Source organism: Ptychodera flava, chromosome 4 (genome assembly GCF_041260155.1).
Source record: "Ptychodera flava strain L36383 chromosome 4, AS_Pfla_20210202, whole genome shotgun sequence".
Lineage (NCBI taxonomy): Eukaryota > Metazoa > Hemichordata > Enteropneusta > Ptychoderidae > Ptychodera > Ptychodera flava.
The window spans coordinates 40,274,374-40,300,156 of NC_091931.1; the positions used below are offsets into that span (position 1 = coordinate 40,274,374).

General features: G+C 39.1%; 2 protein-coding genes across 2 annotated transcripts; both read right to left on the reverse strand.

Annotated features, from left to right (window-relative positions):
- Positions 1-312: 312 nt before the first annotated feature.
- LOC139131746 (monocarboxylate transporter 13-like) lies at positions 313-10,214 on the reverse strand. Its single transcript, XM_070697960.1, has 5 exons — positions 10,158-10,214; positions 6,636-6,848; positions 5,017-5,160; positions 1,735-2,553; positions 313-1,215 (listed from the first exon to the last, which is right to left on the reverse strand). Exons 2-5 carry the CDS (start codon positions 6,838-6,840, stop codon positions 1,049-1,051), a joined length of 1,335 nt encoding a protein of 444 aa, XP_070554061.1. The 5' UTR covers positions 6,841-6,848; positions 10,158-10,214; the 3' UTR covers positions 313-1,048.
- Positions 10,215-20,372: 10,158 nt separating this feature from the next.
- On the reverse strand, positions 20,373-25,510 carry LOC139131748 (monocarboxylate transporter 12-like). The gene is made up of 4 exons (XM_070697962.1): positions 25,213-25,510; positions 23,820-23,957; positions 22,223-23,047; positions 20,373-20,951 (listed from the first exon to the last, which is right to left on the reverse strand). Exons 1-4 carry the CDS (start codon positions 25,409-25,411, stop codon positions 20,755-20,757), a joined length of 1,359 nt encoding a protein of 452 aa, XP_070554063.1. The 5' UTR covers positions 25,412-25,510; the 3' UTR covers positions 20,373-20,754.
- Positions 25,511-25,783: the final 273 nt, after the last annotated feature.

The window sequence follows — 25,783 nt, forward strand, 5'->3', positions numbered from 1 at the left end:
TGTATGTATGTATGTATGTATGTATGTATGTATGTATGTATGTATGTATGTATGTATGTATGTATGTATGTATGTATGTATGTATGTATGTATGTATGTATGTATGTATGTATGTATGTATGTATGTATGTATGTATGTATGTATGTATGTATGTATGTATGTATGTATCAATGTATGTATGTAGGGTTCGAAATAACCGGTGCTCATGCGTTAAAAGACCACCAATCTCATTTAGACCACCAGTTTCTATTTTGGGTAGTCCATCTTGATCACAAAGTTTTCCGAAGTCACGCTATTACACAGCAGAGGTGTAAATGTTACATGCCTCACACAGAGTTTATTGCTAGCAGTATCGAGGAATAAAACACGGTTGGAACTAATTTGGGATAATTGGATTTTCATATTTTTTAAATTTCTCAAAAGTGTTAGGTGCCAGATAGTTGAATGTTGCCATAATACAAATTACTCATAAAGACAAGTGTGTAATGTAAAAAGAAAAGCAGATGAGATTACATTTGTAGATTAAATCGACATTACTTCACCATCCAATTATCTCAAATTAGTTCCAATCGTTTTAACAATAGATTGTCCTCAGAGATAGATATTTTGGCAGTTATGTAGTACACATCTTGTGTGTTCAATCACAGCCCTTCACTGTGGTTCAATGTCTGTCCTTCAATCCCACTCCATTCTACTCAATTCAGTGTTCCTTTGGATAGACAATGTCTCTCTTTGGTTTACTGCGATTAAGTCTCGGCGTTGAAATAACCAACGCTGACAGATTTTATGTCTCTAGACTAGAAGATGACATTTAGAGCAAGTGACAAAAAATCGGATGATAAGCTTATCTTGTAAAAGTAAAATGAATTTGCAGATACTGGTTCTCCGACGATCTTGCCACCACCGTGACACTCGGAGTCAGGTATTTCGCTGTTTCTGCCGGGCAGGGTTGAGCCTTACATGTTCAGCGACACCTCCTTTGTTTTGCTATGGCTCACACAACTTGAGAGAGATGAATATCATAATATCCCAGTCTACTATTGGACTTTACGCGTGTTCACCGGGGATTTCGTTCCGCCCATCCCTATACTGAAGTTCTTTCCTTGATCGTACTTTGAGTGCAATTGCCAGATAGAGAAATGCACTTGCAGTAGTCGCTGAGCCGATTGCGAAGAAAGGCACCTTGTAACTCTGCGTATTGTCGTACAAAACACCTGTAAAAAAGAAATAAACTTTGTATAAGAAAATTTTAATTGTAAGAGGTTTGTGAAAGAGCAATCTGCGTTGATGACGACAAGTGCATGATTCAAAGGTGAAAATATACTTCTTCGTTTCGGGTTAGTCTGACAAAAGCAACTGAGGCATGTATATGTTTATATCGATTCCTTGTATGCTAATTGCGCATCAGTAATTGACACAATGCCCATAACTGGAGTTGGTAAGGGCAAGCAATTCCAGATTATCATTGTGAACGACAAACGGCGCTTGTATGAGCCTTGCACAAACGTAGACTGCATAAAAATATCAATCCTAAATGATTCTAAAGCTCGTCACATTACATCTTTTCGTGTCTCTTTATCCGTGCACCAAGAGCATCCTGGCCGCTATTGTTTTATACCCGATTTTAATTCTCGATTCACAGAGAATTATTTAAAGTTTCCTTGACTGAGAGGTAACTCTGAGCAAAGTTTAAATCTTTCAGTTTTGAGGCATCCCTCCATGAGCGAACCCACCTCCGAACGATGATCCGCAAATGCTTCCAATTCCACTGGAGAACATAGCCCATCCAACAGCTGCAGTGTAATTCGGTCCCGTGATGCTCTTCACAAGTACCCACAGACCAGGATAATACACACCTTGAGCCAGACCCAAAAGACAACACAATATCACCATGATGGTGTAACTTTCTGTCATCGGAAAAACTAGGAAAGGAATGCTCAGTGTCAACATTGATAGCATTGGTATGAAATCGCGAAAACTCCCCATGCATTTCAAGTCCAGGAGCACACCTGAAAAAACTCGAACACAAGTCGATGAAATTCCCACAACACTTGGAAGCAGAGATGCAGAGAATGGCGCTGTGCCCTGGTCAATTGCACAAGGTACAATCAACAATGCAATTGTTGAGTAAGATAGTGCACTGAGACATTCTGCTAACGGTATCACTAGGAAAACCTTTGTTTTTCTGATCCATCCAACGCAAAGCCTCTGCATTGCTCTTTTTATGCAGCAAGTTATGCTAAAGTGATTTTCTTGAGCGTTGCTCCCGACCGAGTCTGGCAAATGGCAGTCGACTTCAGTTTTGGATTGTTGTTTGGTAGTTGGTCGGATTAAAGCAGCGCACACAAACAGATTTGCATCGATAGCAGCAATCAGAATAAACCATCCCCTCCATCCGTAGTTTTCAAGCATGGCGTGGTTGAGCGGAGAGAATATGATACAACCAAAACCAGTTCCAGTGAGAGACAGTGATGTAGCCAATCCAAGGCGGTCTTTGAAGAACTCACCAAATACCGCAAATGTCGGTGTAAACGCTATGCCGAAGCCAGAACCTGGAAGCAAACAGTGTATATAAAGATTAGTTCGGATGTGCGTCATGCCGTAAAATTAAGCCCACATTGCAGCACACATATTGCTATTACTCATCGTAAACTATCGTTAACTTTTGCATTCATTGAAATATACATCGAAAACTGTTGGTAACTTTCGTTTCTTGGAAAAGAGAATTCGGTTCCTCTTTGCGCCTAATCACGTGAGTGTAATTATATACTCTAACAGTCCCTCACTTGCTACACATTGTGGTCCTCGCCTGCCTCGAATTAGAGCCAGTGTAGGCCGGTTCGTCAAGCTGCTTTTAGCCGCGAAGCATCGCTACGTTAATGGTAGTTGTCAGAGGCGACACCTTTGGCACGGGGCTTGTCCGGTTAGGGAGCCGTCATTATTTACGACCTGGGTGGTCGGAGGAATTTCATCGGAAACTCCGAAATTTCGAGTAACCCTCCCCCCTGCCAACCATGATGAATATGAGTACCCCCTCTCTAACTCAGAAATTTTGACTGACCCCCTCCCTACTTAAAGGAGTGAAATACCAATACATGTATTTGTAGAATTTACAAAAATATTGCAATAGTAAAGACCTTTCAAATCCTTATATACCCTGCTTGATTATTATCGGTTATCTAATAATGCTTGAAAAAAGGTGAAACCAACAAAATAATATTCAAAGTGACAACAAAATGTAGATATAAAAGCTCATGTTAAAACAAGTATCCAACCATATAGTATTGTTTACTTTTGATTGGGTATAATAACAGGGCTTTCACTAGGATATCTGACTGGGGTGAATTTGAAAGTACATAGGGACAACACGCGAGAGGCTGAGGAAGAAAGTGTCAGAGGGGGGTGTCCCCTATATTGCATGGAAAATTTTGAGAAATTGGTGTTTGCAATTAATGGTGTAGTTTGGTGCAATCTCAGAGGTGTTTTTAATTTGTTTTGCTACTAAACTAAACTGTTAGAGCACCCTAAGGGGAGAGCACGAGGGAGGGGCTCCCCCTCTCTCATCGAAAATTTTGAGAAATTTGTGTGTGCAATGGTGCAAAATGAGAGGTGTTTCAATTTATTTTGCACCAAAAATTAAGTAACTCCCCCTTCTTTCTTTCCACATTTTGAGCAACCCTCTGAAGTTTTCTATTTTTTGAGTGACTCCCCTCACATTCCTCCGACCCACCGATGCCGTAAATAATGACGGCTCCCTTAGACCGTTGGCGCACAACATAGAATTCGAAGGTATTACAGATTAGGGGAGCGCCAGAGGGTCAAGAGTCTCTTAAGCGGCCCAGTAATTTTGATGTGTGGAATCCTTTGGCGTCTTCTTAGCACTTTCCAATCGCAATACAAGGTACTCTATGTTAGACTGGCCCCCAGTCGCCCCGCTTTTCTCGGCAGCTGAGTTACTGGCTGGCCAAGGCGTTCATCCCACGATCTACAAAACAGCCTACCATTTAGCGCAACAGTCTGCTGAAGTACAGTCCTTCAACTTATTCTCCGTGAGAATCTATTATCTCACCAAGGAATGCAATACTCACTGCACACCGGTGGGAATTTTTGAATTCTCACAGGTAGCAGTGAGAATGAAAAGAGATTCTCACCAATTGCGAGAAAGCGTCACTTTCTCTCTACAGTCTCGCAATTTTTTTCCTAAAGGACCTTGACTTTGATATATCATGGTCAATTATTGACAGAGCATCGAGTTACTCTAACATAGATATAAGTAAGCGATGTAATATTACTGTGAACCGAACATAATCAATGCTGATAGTTGGTTTCAAAATGCCGCCTTCAAAACAAATATAATTTATCAAATTTCAACACCACGGAAGACTATGTATAATGGGACGTACCGACCATATATGTGAGAGAATATCCGAGGGAAAATTAGTCTTGAGATAACTAGATGCATGCAACTTGATAAACAGATATAAGTATTTTGTACTTGAATTAATTTGTGTTGTTAATATATATATATATATATATATATATATATATATATATATATATATATATATATATATATATATATATATATATATATATATATATATATATATATATATATATATATAAGTATACAGATGTCCTCGTGGGAAATTACAGTGCTCGATGCTAAAGCAGAGCGTTATAAATAAACAGATTACTTCTATCTGAAGATTGCAGGATGCATGAAACTTAAGAAATAGATTTCATTATTTTGTACTTGAAGTAATCTGTTAATATATATATTATATATATACATATATACATATATATATATATATATATATACACCCGTGGCCACTTTAGTGTTGATTAAGCCTGTCTGGTGCAAGCAGATATATATATAAATATATATATATATATATATATATATATATATATATAAATATATATATATATATATATATATATTTATATATATTTATATACATACATATGTGTGTGTATGTGTGTGTATTATGATAAAAATCAAAACTTGCCTGTAAGAATTCCAAATGAAAAGAACAGGAAGTACACGCTATTAGCACAAGAACTTAACAATAAACCGAGCACCACAAGCACAGACCCGATGATTACTGTTGTTCGAGTTCCGTATCTTTCAACAAGAAAACCGCTAAAAGGACCTGTAGATACAAACAACGACGAGAATGTTGGATACTGTCGACGAATTTGATTACTTTACAGTCACATAACGGCCATTTTCTAAAGTTTTTCAAACGCCGATTGATTTAAAACATAAATAATCAAAGCTGTCTTTGAAATCATAGAATTAGAGTCTGGTATTATGGCCGATATAGTGCTTCGTCCAAAAATATCAGATCATAGTACATGGAAGTCTATGGGGTAAAGTATTAACAATATTCCCTTACAAAACTAGTTATATCCGTACATTTGTGTATGTTTGATTATTTATGTAAATGTAGTTTGCTTGAAGTGGGAGGTGAAAAGTGCAAGTGTGTACAAGAAATTTGATTTTGGGATTTGATCGAAAATGTAGATCCACTATACATGGTAGTCTATGAGAAAACTGTGAACAACTTTTTTCCAATACAAAACTAGCAATATCTGTGCATTTACAGACGTTTGATAATTTATATAATTGATATGAATGTACTTGATTAGAATAGGGAGGTTACAAGCACGTGTGGACAAGAAAAACTATTAATAATGTTTTTCCAAATACAAACCTAGCATTTGCTCTTATAAATGTTTGACTATTTACTTGATTAGAATAGAGTGTTTGCAGTGCAGATGGGAACAACAAATATGATATTGGAATCTCGCCAAAAATACTAATTCACTTCTCATGGTAGTGTAGGGGTAAGCTGTTAAACATTTTCCCTTTCAAAACTTGCTATATATGTGCCTTTTTATGTATAAGTTGGAAATATCGATTTTAAGGCGATAAGTTTTTTGACAATAGTAGTGCGCTCTGTACAAGTACAGGCCAAACTATGTATGAACGTATACAGCCATCGTCATTTTACTGTTAAATAGCTAATATCGTACTTCAAGTGGTTGATAGAATTATTTATTGTGAAATGTGGGCTGTGACTTCTTCACCGGATTACTTGAAACACTGCATAAAAGTGATTATTTGTAAACGTCAAAAAGTTTCCTGAAACGTTCAAAGGTCAAATGAGAAATTATATGTCAACTAAGATATTATTGATACAGACTGTGACACGCAGAGGGGGGGGGGGGAGGTTTAACTTATTGAGCATGAAAATTGGGTAGGGTCACTTGTTTTCTCGCAAACGCTTTTGAAGGGTCACTATTATTCGAGCAGCTTTATTTTGAAAAACATAGGCCCTAAACCTTCCCCCCGTGATTTCCGTCCAGTCCCTTACATTAAATACTGATAGAGATAAAGGCTGCAGTATTTTTTTTTTTTGCACTGGAGGGACAGGCATGATCAGACCTTTGCCGACTTATCCACACTGTTCCCCGTGATACATACGCATGTACCGATTGTGGGCTAAAGACAAGCACTTCTTCGATCCTGGTATATTTTATCACTAAAGGCATGCTAAAACGTTGATGTTGAGAGCCAATAGCAGGAAAACAATCTCATATATACAATTTAATATTATCTTACCCATGAGGAACAGCAGACCAATGGCGACCGAAAAGACTGTCGATACCTCGGCGACGTCAGCCTCGAAATATTTCGTCAGCTGCGGAACCAACACTCCCGTTGCCAGTAGAGTACAGGATTGTAGTACTTGTTCCACAAAGCTGGCTAGTACCAGTATCCATCCAAAACCACCCTCATGAGGATTAGCTTCTGTCCCTGACGTCATCGGTTGGGCTGAGAAAATAGTTATATGTGAATGTGTTTCGTAGATGCGTATGGAAAATCAAAGTAATAGGACTTCATGAAAGTTTACTGGCAAGCGAGTAACTTAATCTCCTAGAAAATAAACCAGTTCTCAATGTCATATGAAATACTGCCCACGTGCGATGGGGGATCTAGATAAAAATTGTTTGTCGGGCGGTCATTGACTCCAGGAACAATGTCATGGATGTTTGGCAGATTATGTAATAGTTTTATCGTTTATGTTATTGACGTCATTGTGCATCTGTCCTTCAGCGAACGTCTTGCAGGCTTTCTATCCAACATTACTAACGCCATTTTGTTTGATCGGCAAATCCGGAGTTAAGTGCTAATTAGTAGCAATTATTTCATCATAAATCATTTTACATCTTTGATGGACATTAGTTTTGGTAACCTTGTGTCACTCAACTCGACTGTATTATGACCGGAGGTCGGCCATCAAAATCGGGGATCGGGTGGCGGTTTAATCTGACAATAGGAAATCTGCAAGAGGGGAACAAGCTTTTTTCAAACAGTATAGTGGGTGGTTACTTGGTTTTTAAAAATGCATTGTCCATAACGCCTTATTTTAAAGTTCAAAATTATTACGGGAAACAAACGTGTTTTCATTACCTGGAGTCAGCGTTCTATGGTCTGAATACAAGTAGCATGCATTTTCTGTCTTATTAAAATCCTGGCTTGATTAGTCTATGAAAGCTTATCTCACTGTGGCTTTTACTAGCCGTGCGGCAACTTCATAACGGGTTCCTTGAGAAGTTTCACGGAAGTTTGCGAAACAAGTGCGCGCTAAATGTTAAAAATACTTGGCATTTTTTTATTATTATATTATATCAGTCCATCATCCAACGGGCGTTAGCCCAATTACAGGATGAGGTGCGCATGACCCACTAACCCCCAATGGAGCACTGAGGAGTAAAGTGCCTTGCTCAAGGGTACAACACCGTGCTAGAATCTCGAACTCGCCGTCCTCCGACTGTGAGATCATTACTCTGGACGTACTGGGTCTTGAACCGGGTCTCGAACCCACCATCCTCTGATAGTGAGTCCGTCGCCCTAACCACTGGTCCACGGTGCCTCCGATCTTGCATTTGAAAATGCAAGATCGTTTTGTGCTATTGCATAGCTGTACTAGTGAAATCTACTGTTATTTAAGAAACAAATGCACACATCTAACAGTGAAAAAGAAAAAAAAAGGAATATGAAATATTTTTTACTTTGCTGTATCTTTGCTTTACCCTTATCGCCGGCCTTGGGGACTGTTTAATAGGCCATTTTCATGATCGTAGGTTATTTTATACTGTGTCAACCGTGGTTGTATGACAGCATTAAAAAGGTACCTTTTGACGGGAAAATGGAAATGAAGGGAAGGAAAGTGGACCCTGAGACAATTCAATGCAAAATTCAAAGAATTTGATTCAAATTCATGGACTGAAGGGTAGTTGAGAGAAATTTAAAACCATTACATACATTGCTCTCGTGAAAGAACAGAAAGGAATTCAAGCAGAGGGGACGATTACAATAATTTTTTAACTGTACAAAACAAAGGTGTTGACATATAAAAACCTGAGATATTCCAAGAGACGGGTGACGATACAGTGATCCATAATACATACAACTCAGTACAACTGCAAGAAGAACATTTTGAAGCTTCCAAATCGCAGTACACATTATTCAATATATTTGTCAAACGTGCAGGTTATGATGTAGACCAAAAACCGCAGTTAATGCATGGAACAAACACACTAAAACATTGTCAAATTTTACAGTTCCTGCATCGTAAACTTCGGATCAACACAAAAAGAAACATATCTCACCTGCGAGATTAATGAGTGACAAAATTGCCATCAAATCAATCTAGTACTAGTATTATGGGGACCGTGCGTTCAGTATTGCCGCCCCCTTTTTATGGAACAATCTTCCAATTGAGGTTCGTCGCTCCCCAAGCCTGACAAGTTTTAAATCAAGTCTTAAAACATTTCTTTTTAATTCTGCTTTTAACTGAACTCATTCATTGTATTTTTTTGTTTTTGTTTTGTTTTGAATTCTTGTAACCTTTTTAAAATTGATTGTATTTTACCCAGCGTCTCTGATCACACTATTTGTGTGGATTTAGTCGCTTTATAAATGAATAAATTATTATTATTAATATTATTATTAATTATTATATCTTTGTCATTGCCGGGGCTCCACATGACGCTCGCCCAATATTATCTAACACAAAGTCTATCTATTGCAATGTTATCAATCATCAGCCTTGAAATGTAGATATAGCGAATAGGATCGTGGAGTGAGTAAAACAGAAGGTTTTCAAAGACATATAGTGAGGAATATGTCTGAATGGCTGTGGGAATTGACCACCTTCCTTTATATACACGTACACATATATAATATTACTAGTATTGGACATCGCCAACGGTGATCCGTACGTGTTCAGTAACTTTCCGAGTATTGCAAAGCGGAAAGGAAGTTTAATTCTGATAAATATCAGACTGAATTTATTAGAAATATTCATATTTCTTCGCATATACACAAACCGACTTAACAACTGTGACATGCGTAGCGGCATGGTTCCAGAAAAAGACGTCAGCCCACTAGTTACAGACAACTCTATACTGAAACACGTGAGCATTTTCAGTTCATATCTGGTTTCGAAGTTTGAATTTCCATCGTTCTGCATGTACACGCACACCTTTATGCATTGCTTTGCCGGGGTACCATTCTAGTTAGCAAAAGCATTTTCCGTCTACCATGATGTCCAAAAATCAACGCCTCTTAGCTGTTGCCACAAAGGAGACAATTGTATACGACAGAATCAGAGTCTAGTCGGGGACGCTTGATTGACATTTAGGCACACATAACAATGTTGATTCGGACAAGGCCATCTCGGTCTTCAATGTCCATAAACTTTGTCTCATAAATGGGTCACCATAAGTGCCTATATAAGACAGTCACTTGTAGGAATTTATAGGCTGGTATGAGAAAATATACGATTTTCTGCTTTGGTGACAATAGCATGCATCATTAGTGCATTTGTAAAACGATTCCGGATAAAAAAATGTACCATAAACACACAGATCAAGCTGACCTGCAATGAGTGTTATGAATCGGTTGGCAGAGAGTCACGGCATTATACAAGTGGCATACAATTTTGCAAGGGCCCAGTCTCATGAAATTTTGAATATCCTCAAATAAGATCTTGACAGCTGTTTCCAATTCACCCCTATGTTAGTTTGCGTGATTAATCGTTTTTACTGGTTTATAGTTAGAGATAGCTACACCTACCTGAAACAAGATGCAAACGAGAGATGTGACACTGCAGATATAGTCGGTACACTCTTAGAGAGTGGCCTCGCTTCTAAGGGACTGGTCAGAAATTACGGGGGGGGGGGCGGTGTTTTTTCAAAATGACGCTGCGTGAAAAATGGTGACCTTACAAAAGCGTTTGCGAGATAACAAGTTACCCTGGAATTCCCAATTTTCATGAGCAGATAGTTTACGGTTACCACCCCCTGCATGTACAGTCCATATCAATAATATCTTATTTGACATATAGTTTATCCCTTGCCCTTTGAACTTTCTAAGAAAACTTTTTAATCTTTACAAATAATCACAACTATGCAAGGTTTCAATTAAATAAATGAAAAAGATTCAACATTTTGCAATAAATAATTATATCAACTAATTGAAGTACAATTATATTGGCTATCAAAAATTAAAAGGGACTATTTAAAGGGACAATATTTAAAGTTTGGCTTGTAATTATACAGAGGGCACTTCCATCATCAAGAAACTTATTACAGCCTAAAAGTCAGTGTTTTTGAACATATCCAAAAATGCAAAGATATAGCACGTTTTGTCGGGGGGATGTTTAATAGTTTACCCCTTGACTACCATGAAAAGAGGATTGGTATTTTGTGTGAAATTCCAATATCATATTTGTTGTTCCCATCCACACTTTCAAACACCCTATACCAATCAAATACATTTACATCAATAATCAAACGTATCTAACTGCAAATATATTGCTAGCTTTACATCAGAAGAAAATGTTCATAGTTTTCTCATAGACTACATTTTCGATGACGTCCCAAAGGTCAAATTCTTGTACACACATGCAATTTTTCCATCCAACTTCAAGCAAAGGACATTTACATCAATTAACAAAGATATATAAACGTACAGATATAGCTTGCTTTGTAGGGAAAAAATCTTGGCTTCTAACAGTTGCGCAAAAAACGGTGACCATCTCCCATAAGCATGCGTGAAATTTTATGACCCCTCAAAATTATTACGCGAAAGCCTGTGACCCCCGCCCTGTAATTTCTGCCCAGTCCCTAATGTCTATGGTTCATTGACCAGAACAATACTCATGATACTGTGAAAGACAATGATGCGCGCACAAATATTCCCACCGGGTGAGTTACGTCATCACGTCGTGTACATGGTAACTGTTCATTTACGTCATTAGTTAATCGCACATATTTATGGGACAACAATGTGATATCTGGTTATGTGATGGAGGATTTTCGGTGGAGAACAAATTGCTTCCCTTATTTTGGGGAGGGGTGGAAGCCACAACAGAGAGAAGAAAACATTTAAGTTAAAGGAGGCATCAAAATCGGCTGTGACGCATTGAAACACGCAGGGAGCACACTGTGTGCTATCTCCACGATTGAAAAAAAAACTATCAACGGAAGATTGTAAATTCAGCGGTCTCTTGAGGCGTCGCCTGTGGCGCAATATGTGGGCAAGTACTTGGACTCATTGTAGCCAATGGGTCATAACATATCCGATATATAAGGGAGCGTTCAGTTTTTACGGCCTGGGGGGGGGGGCCGGCAAAATCTTGTCGCCGGTGTTCAAAAAAATATAGACCCCCCCTGCATTTTTTGTGAAAAAAAGATGACCCCCCCTTTGCCAGACGAAAAAAATTGATGACCCCCCCCCCCCCTGAAAAATAACCAAAACCAAACCCATATGTCAAATTTACCCGCATGGTTTGGATTTGAACTCCGGTACGCGGCGCACTTTATTCAATGCCAGTGCACAAACTTCTCAGCCACATCCATTGAAACGTCTGTTAATTAGGACGACTGTAAGGCAATTTTTAACTTCATTTCCAAAGACAACTCATGTCCAAGGACATTGTATAAAGTAAACTTTATTGGAGTGGTTCGCCAAAGGCAGCCCTCCGGTTAAGAGGGTCATGGGCCATTACGTAAAGTCAACTTTATTCTAGTGGGCCACCAAAGGTGGCACGCCGGTGTAGAGGGTCGATCATGGCTATTGCATAAAGTAGACTTTACTGGACAGGGCCGCTGAAGGCGCGCGGCCATTACCATTATTCAGTGCATGATCCCAGGGGTCCCTCAAAAATGTTTCTAATACAAGCCGCGGCTTCAATTGGGAATTTTACGGTAAGATTGCCGTGGGGTATTACATAAAGTCAATTTATTGTGGTGGGCCGCCGCAGGCGACCCGCCGGTAAAGAGGGTCAATCATGGCCATTGCATGAAGTAAACCTAATTGGAGTGGGCCGCCAAAGGCGTCTGCCCGTTAAGAGGGTCATGGGTAATACATAATGTATATTTATTGTAGTGGGCCGCCGAAGGCGGCCCGCCGGTAAAGAGGGTCGATCATGGCCATGGCATAAAGTGAACTTTATTGTTGGTATTATGTTTTTGAAAATGTGGTGACCCCCCCTTTCCTACCAGTGAAAAAGCGATGACCCCCCCTTTGCGGATTCTAAAATTATGATGACCCCCCCTGGATTTTGCCGGCCCCCCCCCCCCCCGGCCGTAAAAACTGAACGGTACCTAAGGTTGATGTGGTTATGCTACCGTGATATTGTTGACATCACCGTTCTACTGTTCTGTATATTAAACTTTTGAGTTCAGTTGTAACGACTGACAAAGACTCTGACTTTGACCTGTAGTAACCCCCACGCTATACTGCATTTCTCTACATACTAAATCGCTTGATGATTGCCAAAGGCGGAAGTAGCTTGTACAGAGGAAAATGTACCACTTCCCTTAGAAATTTGATAAACTTCACCTGCTTGAATGCCCAACGTTGGACTCACCGTTTGTCTTTCTCTGAGTGACGTATTGGACTATCTTTTTTAGGGTCAATGATCGGATTAATAGCAGTATTAGGCATTGGCAGTGAACAGACTTTGAGCCTTGCCCGAATCTCAACGTCATATTTTGATCGGTCGTTTCATCCTGTTGACAACACTCTAATAGATGATAGTGACCTTCCTGCAGCGTTTTTTTCTGACTCATCTTTACTTATCGTAAACACATGCCAAATCATTACAATATGCAGATTTGGATATGATATTATGTTATATTTAACAAGTCAATGGTTTCAAGAGACCGCTGAAGTTACTATCTTCCATTGATAGTTTGTTTCAATCGTGGAGGTGGTACACAGGGTGCTCCCTACCCGTTTCAATGCATCACAGCCCACTTTCAAGCCTCCTTGTGGCCTCCAATTCCCCCAAGTAAGTTCAGCGATTAACTTTCCTTCTAAATAATTTATTTATTCAGATTCGATGTGTTCAAAAATATGGCTGCAAGAATTGTAACTCGCTCAAAAATCACGCTTCATACCACTCCAGTTCTGTACCAGTTGCATTGGTTACCACTGACTCAGCGAATTGTTTTTAAGATGTTAGTGCTGACTTTTAAGTGTATACATGGCCCTGCTCCCAGTTACCTTTGAAATATGATCTCACTCTATGTTCAGTATCGAAGCCTGAGGTCGGCTAATCAGTTCAGACTTTGTCCGGTGCTATCGCGCACAAAGAAATATGGAGATCGTTTGTTCAGCGTAGAAACTCCCATACTCTTGAACAGTCTTCTATTATGTATTCGGCATTCTCCCAGCCTGTCGACTTTGTCCTTCTGAAACCTCCTTTTTAGACTCGGGGTTTAAATGTTTTTGCAGTTTTTTAAAATGTCAATTACTTTTTGTGATGTGTTAATTTTATTCAGCATGCTTGATCACTTTTATTGTGGATATTGACGGTTTATGAATAAATCATTTTGTTCAATTATTATTATTATTATTATTATTATTATTATTATTATTATTATTATTATTATTATTATTATTATTATTATTGTTGTTGTGTTATTATTAATATTATTATTATTATTGTACTTGGGCCTCAGCCCAAGTACATTTGTTTTCATTCCGTGGGAAAAAACTCTGTAAGGTATAACCATTTCTGGCTGAGACCAGGGAGGGCAAAATGTCTTGGCTTCATCTTTCTTGGCATAATAAATGGCGTAATGATGTTAACTGAATGGAAGTGCTGCTCTCAGCCAGTCTTGAATAAGTGAGATGTGAATATTAATGCTTCTCTATCTGAGTTTTTGCCACAAAATCTTCTGAATATAATCAAAATGTGCATCGAAATGCAACAATTAATGCACCCTCCGTTTCCTAGGCGATGGCACGACCTTGCTACACCCACTGGACGAGCCAAAGTGGGAGGGGTAATTTCAGTTTGGTCGAACAAGAGGGCTCGAGACCAGAATTTAACATTTAAACTTGAAACATGTTTAATCGCTGACAAGATGTGGACTAGTGTTAATCAAAGTATTAAGTGTGAAAAAGAAAGGTTTTATATCCCGGACACAATGAAAAACATTACGACTGGAAACTGTACCCCCAGTTGAGAATAGTAATGCCCACAGCGATGGAGAACACTTATCCTTGAGCTGAGAAAACCACACCATCATTTCGAAATAGAGCTGCAGATTCGAGAAGCTCGTTCAAAATAGCTAGGTACACCCCATAAGGGGTGGTTTCGAGTTTTGAGGGCAAATTTCGCCTCCTTCATATAGAAATCGTACGTTTGTTTTTCCAGCAGAACACACCATTTGACACAAAATTTGCATGTAAAGGGGTCGCCAGTAAGCACGTGGTCAAATCTGGCATAAGAAACAATATGAAATGTTGGGTAAAGCCAGTCAATATAAACTGATTTGAACTTTTGTGTTTTGTAATTTATACCACTGCAGTAACATTACCTTTTTTGACAACATCACACAATGTAATACGTTTTGAAACTGAATACTCCGACGTATTCTGTGTCTCCTTTGCTAAAAATACGGTATGCCGATTACCATGTAAGGAGATGATGACGTCAAGACAGATTTGTAGTGCGTTTGGTCCTCGATGGTGCACGAAGTTTGTCAAGGTAGCTTGTGTATTTATTTCCTAAATGGGAGAGATTAGGGTCGATCTAAACGAAGGCCGAAGAATGTTATGATACTCTAAGCGAGGTGAACTCTAACGCGAATGGTTGGATAATTTGGAGGATGTATAGAATGATCTCGTCTCATTAAGATTATTTGGCGGTCAGTATTGAATTTCAACTGCGTCACAAGTTTGTGAAATGAGTATTCCGTCGAACGGTCAACGAACGATATTTTAGAAATCTGGAGACATGGCACATCGCATTTTTATTTTAGTATTTTATATTTTACAAAAGATTTAAGAAGCAATGATTTTGTCGAAAATTCTGAAAAAAATACAGGAAGATTTGATCGCGAACACATTTTCACTTGGGGTCAACTAGCCCTGCGTACGATGCTGTGTGTTCCGCTACAGCTAATCGCCCCGCTCACCACAGCCCTGCAAAGACCCGTACGTAGGTTCGGTGACTTCAAATCCATTTTGGGACTTGACGTAAAAAAGCCAAATTACTGCCGAAATTCGGCGTTCTTGGGCCCAAGTCGCATCCCAGCCTACCTCAGCTACTCGATCGCTTCCAAAAATGACAGTCTTTTATTCACTTCTCGTAAATAACCGTCGATGTCGGCAACTCTCGCTACTTTTAGCCCTGCGTACGATGCTGTGTGTTAGCTGTAGCACATAGCATCGTACGCAGGGCTAGGGGTCAACATGGGGTCGCAGCCATGTTGCCTCAAAACTTATTTCTGTCTGCACTCAAAACTCAAAAATGTCGGATATGAACCTGAAAAATCGATGGAATTTTGTCAAACTTCGGCGAAATTTCAGCCTATAGACAAAATTTCATCTAGGTAAGGTTTTCAAGCGACGGCGGCAGACCGTACGGGGCTCTGGATATGAACCTACCGCCGGTGTAGCTGTAATAACTGTTGCGTTGTTTTTAGTGCCCACGGACGAAGTCCTGGGGGAGTTATAGGTTTGGTCATGTCAGTCCGTCCGTCCGTCCGTTCACGCAGATATCTCAGACATGCCCTGGTCAATTTCTTTCAAACTTTGCACAAGAATAGTACCCAACCCCATACAGATGCACGTCGATTTGTTTCACAATGCGATCGAATTTGGCCATGTTAGAGGACTTTTTAGTTTACACCTCCATAGACTCCCATGTATAAGGCAGTTCTCCATAGACTCCCATGTATAAGGCCAAGAAAAATAAAAATTTAGTTTCTCATCGTATTCATATTGCCTAAAGGATGCAGTGACACAGTTTTTTTTCCCCACGGATAAAGTCCAGGGGGCTTATAGATTGGGTCATATCCGTCCGTGAGTCCATCAGTGAGTCCATCGGTTCACGCAGATATCTCAGACATTTTGACAAAATATCATGTGACCTTGGTGACCTTTGACCTCAAATATACATTATTGTCCATAACTCAGTAACCACAAGTGCTAAACCTTTCATATTTGGTATGATGGGACACCTTATGACGCCACATATTGTACCTCATTAATTATGCGCATATCTTATTTTGAGCGAGCCAATAGAGCTAGAGGTCTAATTTTTGGTATATAGGAATAACTTAGCAATACAATTATTATGACAAAATGTGACGTGACCTCAATGACCTTTGACCTCAAATATATATATTTGTCCACAACTCAGTAACCACAAGTGCTACATCCTTCATATTTAGTATGATAAGACACCTTATGACACCACATATTGTACCTCATAAATTATGCGCATATCTAATTTTGAGCGAGCCAATAGAGCTAGAGCTCTGATTTTTGGTATATAGAATAACTTAGCAATACAATTATTTTGACAAAATGTCACATGACCTCAATGACCTTTGACCTCAAATATATATATTTGTCCACAACTCAGTAACTACAAGTGCTACACCCTTCATATTTGGTATGATGGGACACCTTATGACACCACATATTGTACCTCATTAATTATGCGCATATCTCATTCTGAGCAAGCCAATAGAGCTGGATATCCGATTTTTGGTGTATAGGGATAACTATAGGGTAGAAATCTAAATATGCCCATCTAAATATTAGACATCTACCATCGAGAACAAAAGAAATTTGCTGTAATTTGAATATTTAAGGAGTTTAAGCAATTTCCACTATAAATAAAGAACCCCTGCCTCAAACTCCACAAAAGTTGCTAGACATATTTTGCCGTTGTCATGCCATTGCTTCGTTTAATAACCAGTTAATCAAATGCCTAATTGACAGGAGGAAATTCAAGACCATATTTGAATAGTAGTATATATTGTCCTCAAAATTACTCTATCACGGCCCAAGTACTCATTGCCTTCAGCAATACTGCCTTGTTATTATTATTATTATACACTTTCTGGACAGAGACGTAGTTTGCGACACTGCATCCACGCGGGGTCATGTTGATTAACTGATATTTGTGAGAAGCCCAGCGGTCGTCGACCATGTCTTTGGGGACGGCAGTCTCTTCTAAATTTTGTAACTACGTAGAAGTATTGTAATGAAACTTATGTCAAATCATGGAGTATCTCTTGCCCTTGTGTGCGTTATTCCCAGTTTATCATCATGGCGTGTGTCTCTATGGCTTCATTGTTTAAAATGGCATGCCAGCAAAATTTTCTTACATATTTTCAACAAAAGATGTGCATGAAATTGCTTCAAGAGTTTACAGATTTTCAAAAATTTATTCTCTCAGTTAAGGGGTATTCCCCTCTACAACCCTTACCCACGACTAGCAAACTGACCTCCTATTTGTCTCTGTGCCGCCCAGACACACGATGTTCTCTGCAAGCCTCTCCCTCGATCAGTAAGCTGGGCGCTTATGTCTCTTTGCCACCTAGATACATAATATTTTTGAGAACCTTGGGAAATGCAAACAATCCCAGCCAAATATTGCTGCTATTCGTAAACATCGCTCGCCAATATAGCTAGTAGCTTTAACCAGGAGCGACAATGCCAATGATTGACTTTCTACGTTCACAAATAACAATTAGGGTGCAGGGAGGCTGGAGGAATCGTGATTGAAATCTTTTTTTTCGATCCCCCCCTCAATACCCTAAAAAAATTTCAACCCCCTCTATATGATCAGAACTTTTCAAGTCCCCTCCCCCAACTATCACAAGCCTGTAAATCAGTAAAGGATGTGCGTGTAGAAAAATTAAACACGTATCGCGCCGTTCCGCTCGCATGTATTCAACACTGCCTGCTTATAAGCAGTTTGTAAAGTCATATTCCTAAGGCAAGTTCTTATTGATTCATTTTTAAACGCATCAGTGAACTTTTTGGGATTTATCAGTCTAAGCCAACTTCAGTTAATCCAACTCTGGACAGGTCAATTGCTCCTAAAAATGGACAATACTGGAAGGTTAAAATATTCCATCAAATAAATGTTTACATCTCGGAAATTTAGGGTGTAATAATGGCAAATTTGGTTAAAAAATAAATAATTATATTGAGTCACATATGTTTTCATTAGGTCTTTACTTTTCAAAGTTTTGCTTTTGTATTATTTTATGATGAAAATGTGAAAATTTTGAAAATCAAGCATGTTGACCCTATCTTCCTTCTTTAATATTTGATTATTCTCATATGCCAGAATTAAAATATCCCCGACAACATTTAAAGTCTCTTGGTCTTCTTTGTGTTGGTCTCTGGCCTTATCTTATGTACAAGTATATGTTTCACTGTCATGAGCGGCATTTGGCCCAAACTCTTCTTCCACTACCGTGTACATCAGAGTCATAGCCATCTCTATCACTGCTCAGTTATGCAGTGACAGTACACTGCAGTACAGGGTGGTACCTGATAGTGACACTGCCTGCAGGGAGTAGCTGTATAAACTTTTATAATTTTGACAATATATTTGTTCAGTTTATACAACTGTGTTCTTGGGGCCAACAGCATGTTGAACTGTCCAGTATTCAGCTTGCTAAGACAGCCTGTGTATGTGCACCATGCATTTGTATCACTGACAACTGACTGTCAGTCTAGACTCTAATTAAATTATCACCTAATACATATTTGTATATACAGGCTTTGTCGACAAACTGAGTATATTGTGTGTTTGAGGATGCTGTAGGGAAACAGCAAGAAACTGTAGTCGATATATTGCACAGGAATATTGCAAAATTCATCAACGGTTGCAACTTCTGCCCTGGTACTAGACTCAAGTTTGGTGTTTTACGACAAAGCATACATATTTAGATTTTTTAAGATAAAAATCATGAAATGTGACAAAATGGTTCTAGATTTTGTTAAACTATTACAAACATTTCAACAATTGGATGACATAAAAATGGTATTCATTTTTCATTGAATTACCTACAAAAACTTGGAATTGGAAAATGTAAAACGTAAAAGGGAACCAAAAAATTTTCAAGTCCCCTCTCTACTACCCGAAAAACTTTCGAATCCCCCTGAATTCCTCCAGCCCCCTAACCATTTTTTGTGAACGCAGCCTTATTAAAATTACGCTGTGAGTGTACGTCATGTGTGTTGTGCACGGACTAGACTGGTATAATATGCCAATGTTAACTTTTTGAGAGAGTGCATTATTTTTCATTTACAATACTAGTATTTTTACAGTTCCATCATCCAGTAGGCGAACGCCCAATTACAGGATAAGGAACCATTGCTCATGACCTAAAGGATCAATGCGGAGCGAAGTGACTTGCTCAAGTGCACAACACTATGCTGGAATCTCGAATTCTCCCGCCTCTGACTGTGGATCCGTTACTCTGGACTTACCGGGAACGCTACATCCACGGTGCCTCTTAAATGTCAAATATTATCAAGTATATTGATGGCGCAGATACTGCGATCTCATTGGTCGGGACGTGAAAGTAACCGTGCTATATTCGCAATATAGCACAGTTGGAACAGGCAGGAGCTAGTCGCTAGAGAAAAATTCCCTTTTTGATAATTCACACTTTTGGTCCTAAAGTGACAGAGAGTGAGATTTTAATTAAGTGTTGAACCTTTAAAGATTAGTTAGGTGACAAGCAAAGAGGTTATAATGACTCATGTATCACTTCATTTCTGGTTTGATCCATATCTCCACAGGTCACACAATACCAGCAAGATTTTCTTACAATCACTCTTTTATGTGGATTGGAAGAGAATGGTAGAGAAGTCACTTGACTCTAGCGGTGCACAGACCAATAATTACCACTTTTTATTAACAAATCATACCGTCATCAAGTGGTAAATTGATCACTACTTACAATTATTTCTCAATTCACAACCAAATTGCAGTATAACTTTTGCGTACATACATGTCATACTCACATATAAAGGGATGGGTGTTTCTATACATTGGATGTCTGACGCATTTTATTTGGAAAAAGTGCTTTCCGTCTTTCAGAAACACTCCGAATAAAAAAGTTGCTTCAAAATAAACACGCTGACTAAAAACAACTTTTTCACAATGATCACAAAAAAGTTTTCATTGCCTCCACCTCCACGATATCAAATTGTTCACCTCGTATTTCATGAAATATGCTACCGACAAGAGTTGGAGTCCGATATGTTTCCATTATGTAGGTAAAATCTTTACACATTATGAGCTCACATACGATAAGGCACCTATGCCTTCATTTTTATTATTTCTAACAGTTTTTACAGATTGTTCGCATGTATTCGGTTCAAGAATGACACCTCAAACTGATGATACCCGGAGCTCCACGAAATACGATTCGATAACATTCGAGTCATTCGTGTACGTATCTCGACTGGTTGCGATTCTTTTCTGTAGTCTAGCAGCTGTAGTCAGATATAAAAGGCCACTTAACATATTTGTTGATCCGAGTACAAGAAAAGTGACGTTGAAGCTGTTAGTTGTATCGTACAGACGACCTGTGCAAAAATAAAACAAAACTAATTTATTTAACAACTCTGCGTACGCACGCTGAGTTTGGAAGTGTGCAATCGTCTCTGCAGGCCTACTGAGAGACTGTATGTATGTATGTATGTATGTATGTATGTATGTATGTATGTATGTATGTATGTATGTATGTATGTATGTATGTATGTATGTGTGTGTGTGTGTGTGTATGTATGTATGTATGTATGTATGTATGTATGTATGTATGTATGTATGTATGTATGTATGTATGTCTGTCTGTCTGTCTGTCTGTCTGTCTGTCTGTCTGTCTGCTTCTGTCTGTCTGTCTGTCTGTCTGTATGTATGTATGTATGTATGTATGTACGTACGTACGTAGTACGTGCGTACGTACGCACGCACGCACGCACGCACGCATGCACGCACGCACGCACGCACATACATACATACATACATACATACATACATACATACATACATACATACATTCATACATACATACATACATGCATGCATGCATGCATGCATGCATGTATGTATGTATGTATGTATGACTTGAAGAATTGATCTGTGTGTATATACTCGTGCACGCACTGACAAGTATCTACATCTCCATTAATGTATAGCTTTTGCCACAGTGGCTGTATCTGCAAGTAGAAGTTGGAATATTTCTATACGGATATTCAACATTTTGCTATATTCGTTATTTCCCGCATTTGTTCACTTTTAATGTAATGCAGGTTGGGAATTCAGGAAGTTAATGATGAGAATGGGCACGTAGGGCACCTATTCAACCAGTGAAGACATGGTTTACTTATAATAGTCTTCAGCTGGTACACTGGCAAAACACCTGTCCAAAGAAATTACGATTGGGTTCAGGACTTGGGCATTAAAACGCTCATCTACATTTGGATTATATGTTCTTGAGTTCGGCATCTCTTCGAAAATAAGAAATATAAAACCAAACTTTTGGAAATTATAGACTTATTTGTACAATATGACGATGAATCGGCTGATTATAGACACGCTTATTCATCTTTTCATGCAAGGGATTGCTTGTTTTCTATGTAATCTTACGTCTTTTGTTGCATGACAGCATTTTTTCAGCGAAGTGTTTTGCATGAACCAGTACCTATACACCTTACAAGTAACATATTTATAATGCCAGAACCACACGCACAATCAAGCGGCGAGATTCAGTGGTGTGCAAATTCTCTATGGCATTCTTTCAACTTAAGACGTCTTCACTAGTTCGTGCATGACTGAACCTTTCGGTGTAACTTACCACCAAAGGGCGGACCGCTAACACTTCCGATTCCGGTTGCGAAGATGAAAATCCCGAGAGCCATCGTGTAGTGTGGTCCACTTATAGTCTTTGTGAGCATATACGAACTTGGATAATAAAACCCTTGCGCCATTCCGAAAACAGAACAGAGAATGGCCATGGGAACATAGTGATAGGAAAATGCAAAGAGAATAAGCGAGATTCCTATCGACCATGCGGCTATCATCGGTATGAACTCACGAACTGGTTTGATGCATTTTGTGTCTAAGATGAAACCTATTATAAGTCTACCTAATAAAATGTTTATTCCTGCCACAGAAACTAGAAGAGACGCCGATATTTTCGAAACGCCTCTACCAATAGCACAGGGAACGATGAACAAGGGAGAGGACGAGAAGCTCAAAGAGCTGAGAGTCTCTGCCACGAGAAGCAAGGCAAAATTCCCTGTTTCACAGATAAATCCACAGCCTAGTCTGTCAATCAATGTACCACTGTTCTTATCTGCAAGGCAACGCTTCAGAGGTAATAATCTCCCAAGTCGTTCACGCTTGACTTTAGCCGCCCTGTAATTGGCTTTATTAGCTGTGAAGTTCACTGGTCTAACAATAGCTGCACAAAGAAACATGTTTGCATTCAATGCCGACAACAGAAGCATCGATCCCCTCCATCCGTATTTATCAAGGAACATCTGATTCAAAGGTGAAAAGACGATGAATCCGAAGCCGATGCCAGCAAGCGACAGCGAAGAAGCCAATCCGAGACGTTTGTTGAAGTATTGGCCGATCATACCGAATACTGGTGTATAAGACACGCCATGACCAAAACCTAGAGAAACACAAATTAAAAATCCTCAATACAGTGAGCAAATATTCCACATTGAGATATTTTCTTTTGATGCTCCTAAAACATTAACTTCAGATCGTTCATATTCTACACAATATGAATAACAACTTGAAAAAGATAAAGTGGAATTGGTCACATGTTCAAATAAAACTCTTGTTAACACGTGTGATGTATAGAGGAACGAAACGCAGTGGATGCAACAATTCCCTCTCTCTGCGACATACTTTTATATCAACGTCTTGGAATTTCTGACAACGCTTCTGAATTTTCGACGCCGGAGAAGTTTTTCTTTGCTTCGTGTTTCACATCTTTGATTGGTAAGCAGGGCCGAACATAAGAAAACCATATTTATTTGATTGATTGATTGATTCGGATACCAACAGGAGAAATTCCCAATTACAGGGCCCGCAAAAACATCGAAGATACATAAAATTACACGTAAACATAACACTGACGGAAAAAACTTACGATGAACATTCAAGTCACCCTTAAACCCTTCACGATACACGTGTACCGACCTCATATCAACCTTACCCTTGCTCGGTCTGTATTTATCTGCTTAACGTACTTGCACCTTTGCTGTCGAAAGTTTGTACATGATAAGGTAGAGTACCTTACTGAAATTTTCGCGCAGTGCTCCTGTGCGTATCGTTTGGCGAATTGAACATTTCCGCCGAGGGGAGGTGGACCTTCGTAATATTCGTTGTCGCATCTGCTGTCTCCAATATCTGTAAAAATGAAAATAGGTACATACCTATGACTCCATATGAAAACCACAGGAAGTAAACGCTGGTGGCGAATGAGCTGATAAAAAGACCAAGAGTGGACAGCAGAGCGCCGATTAAAACTATCTTTCGAGTTCCGTATCTATCCAGAAATCCACCGAGAAGTGCTGTCGAAGATAAAACACACAAAGACGAAAAACGTGAGCTTGTCAACGTTGTCGGTTAGCTATTTTAGATTCGGTCAGAAATGTGTGTGCACCTTTTTCTGGCAATTTTTTTCTGATTAATGTAAAATGCACCATGTAGACACACTCGAACATTCAAATCAATTATACTCTTCTGGTCTACTGCTTGTTTGAATTTATTTTGAATCTCTTGGATTATATAAAGTTTTCACCTACTTTTTTGAACATTGAAAAGTTATTTTTCGTACATAATGTCAACAAAGGGATGGCGGAAATTTTGAATTTAAAATTTGAATTCCAAAATGTTGGTAAGTGTTTGTTTATTTGCTTCCGCTTCATCCTCCTACTTACCTGCCTCTGTTACTTTTCGGTTTGCTCACATTTGCTGCCTTAAAATTTGCATAACATCCAGGACGGAAACAGCATGAGTTCCGAATATTACACAATCAGTTCTCATATGCATCCGTTTTGTAGTGATTGCAAGGTATTTTAACGTTCAGATTTGTTCGAAAATAGCCTGGCATGTGATGCAAATCTTGTGCTGTAAAACAGTGGTGTTAAATGCACACTGGCCTAGTTTGAATATTGGCCAAATTGCGGAGGAAGTGTTATACCCATGTGGCCAGGTGATGGCCAGACGCAAGCCCCTTCCTTCCCTTCTGCAAAATGTGCAGTGAGTTGGTTTTCGGGACTCAAGAATCTTAGTCTGCAGATTTATATTAGACCTTCTACAATGTGGTACGATGTAGAACAGCTTCTCTCTAAACGCCGATTACGAACATGCTGGTCAAAATATAAAACGTTTTACCAGGATTTTATTTGTCAATAATGACGTTTTCTATGCCAATGCGTCTGTGGCAAGATAATGTAAATGGGGAGCCTATTTTCTCCCTCTGAAAACACAATCATTTCCATTAAAATTTAGGCAACGCAGTTACTGTACCTAATCGAGTTAGATTCTACGTTCGGTTACGACAAACATTTTATTTCAACTATCCGCCACTCTCAATTTTGTTTGTTTTCAGTTTTTCAAATATCTTCCTTTGAACGAGCTTCAAATTTTCAAGCGCCCTCCACTTTCTGTTGCCTTTATACAGGTCATAGCCTGCAATGGTGCAGCAATGGACATAGGCTATCATGATTTGGGCCACTTTCCCTCATTTTCATGAACGTATTATAAGCAAATATCCGAAAAAATAAATTGCTTCTCCAATTTACACAATTAAAAGTGTCCTACCTATACAGCACCATAAACTGACCCCCAGAGAAAAGATCGTCGACACATTTGCCATATCAGCCTCAAAATATCGGGCAAGGTGTTCCACCAAAACACCCGTTGCTAGAAGAGTTCCTGAGTTCAAGGTCGTTACGATGAAACCACTGAGTACAACCATCCATCCCCATCCACCGTCTGGAGGTAGATTGGCTTCTTCCATCGTGCACCGGCCCTCGAGTCTCAAAGTAAGAGTTATGCGTTCCCTCCTTGATGTAAACCTGAATTCATGTTGACGTGTACTTTGCAGAAATATGGCCACGGATAAATTTCTACAGAAAGATAATAGTCGGCGGCAATTTTTTATTCAAGCTTCGATAAAAAGGATAATTTGTTTTATTAGTACCACATTTTGCTCGGTGACCCTCATTTCTATTCTTAACTTGAAGGGGATGGTTCACAGTTTTTTTTTACACCATGGCCGGAGATCCAAATGGTGTGTCCAATGTGGCCGCCATTTCACTCCCTGTATGTATGTCTATCCGCAGATGGACTTTAATTTATTCCAGTCACAACTTGGAAAGCATCTGCCAGA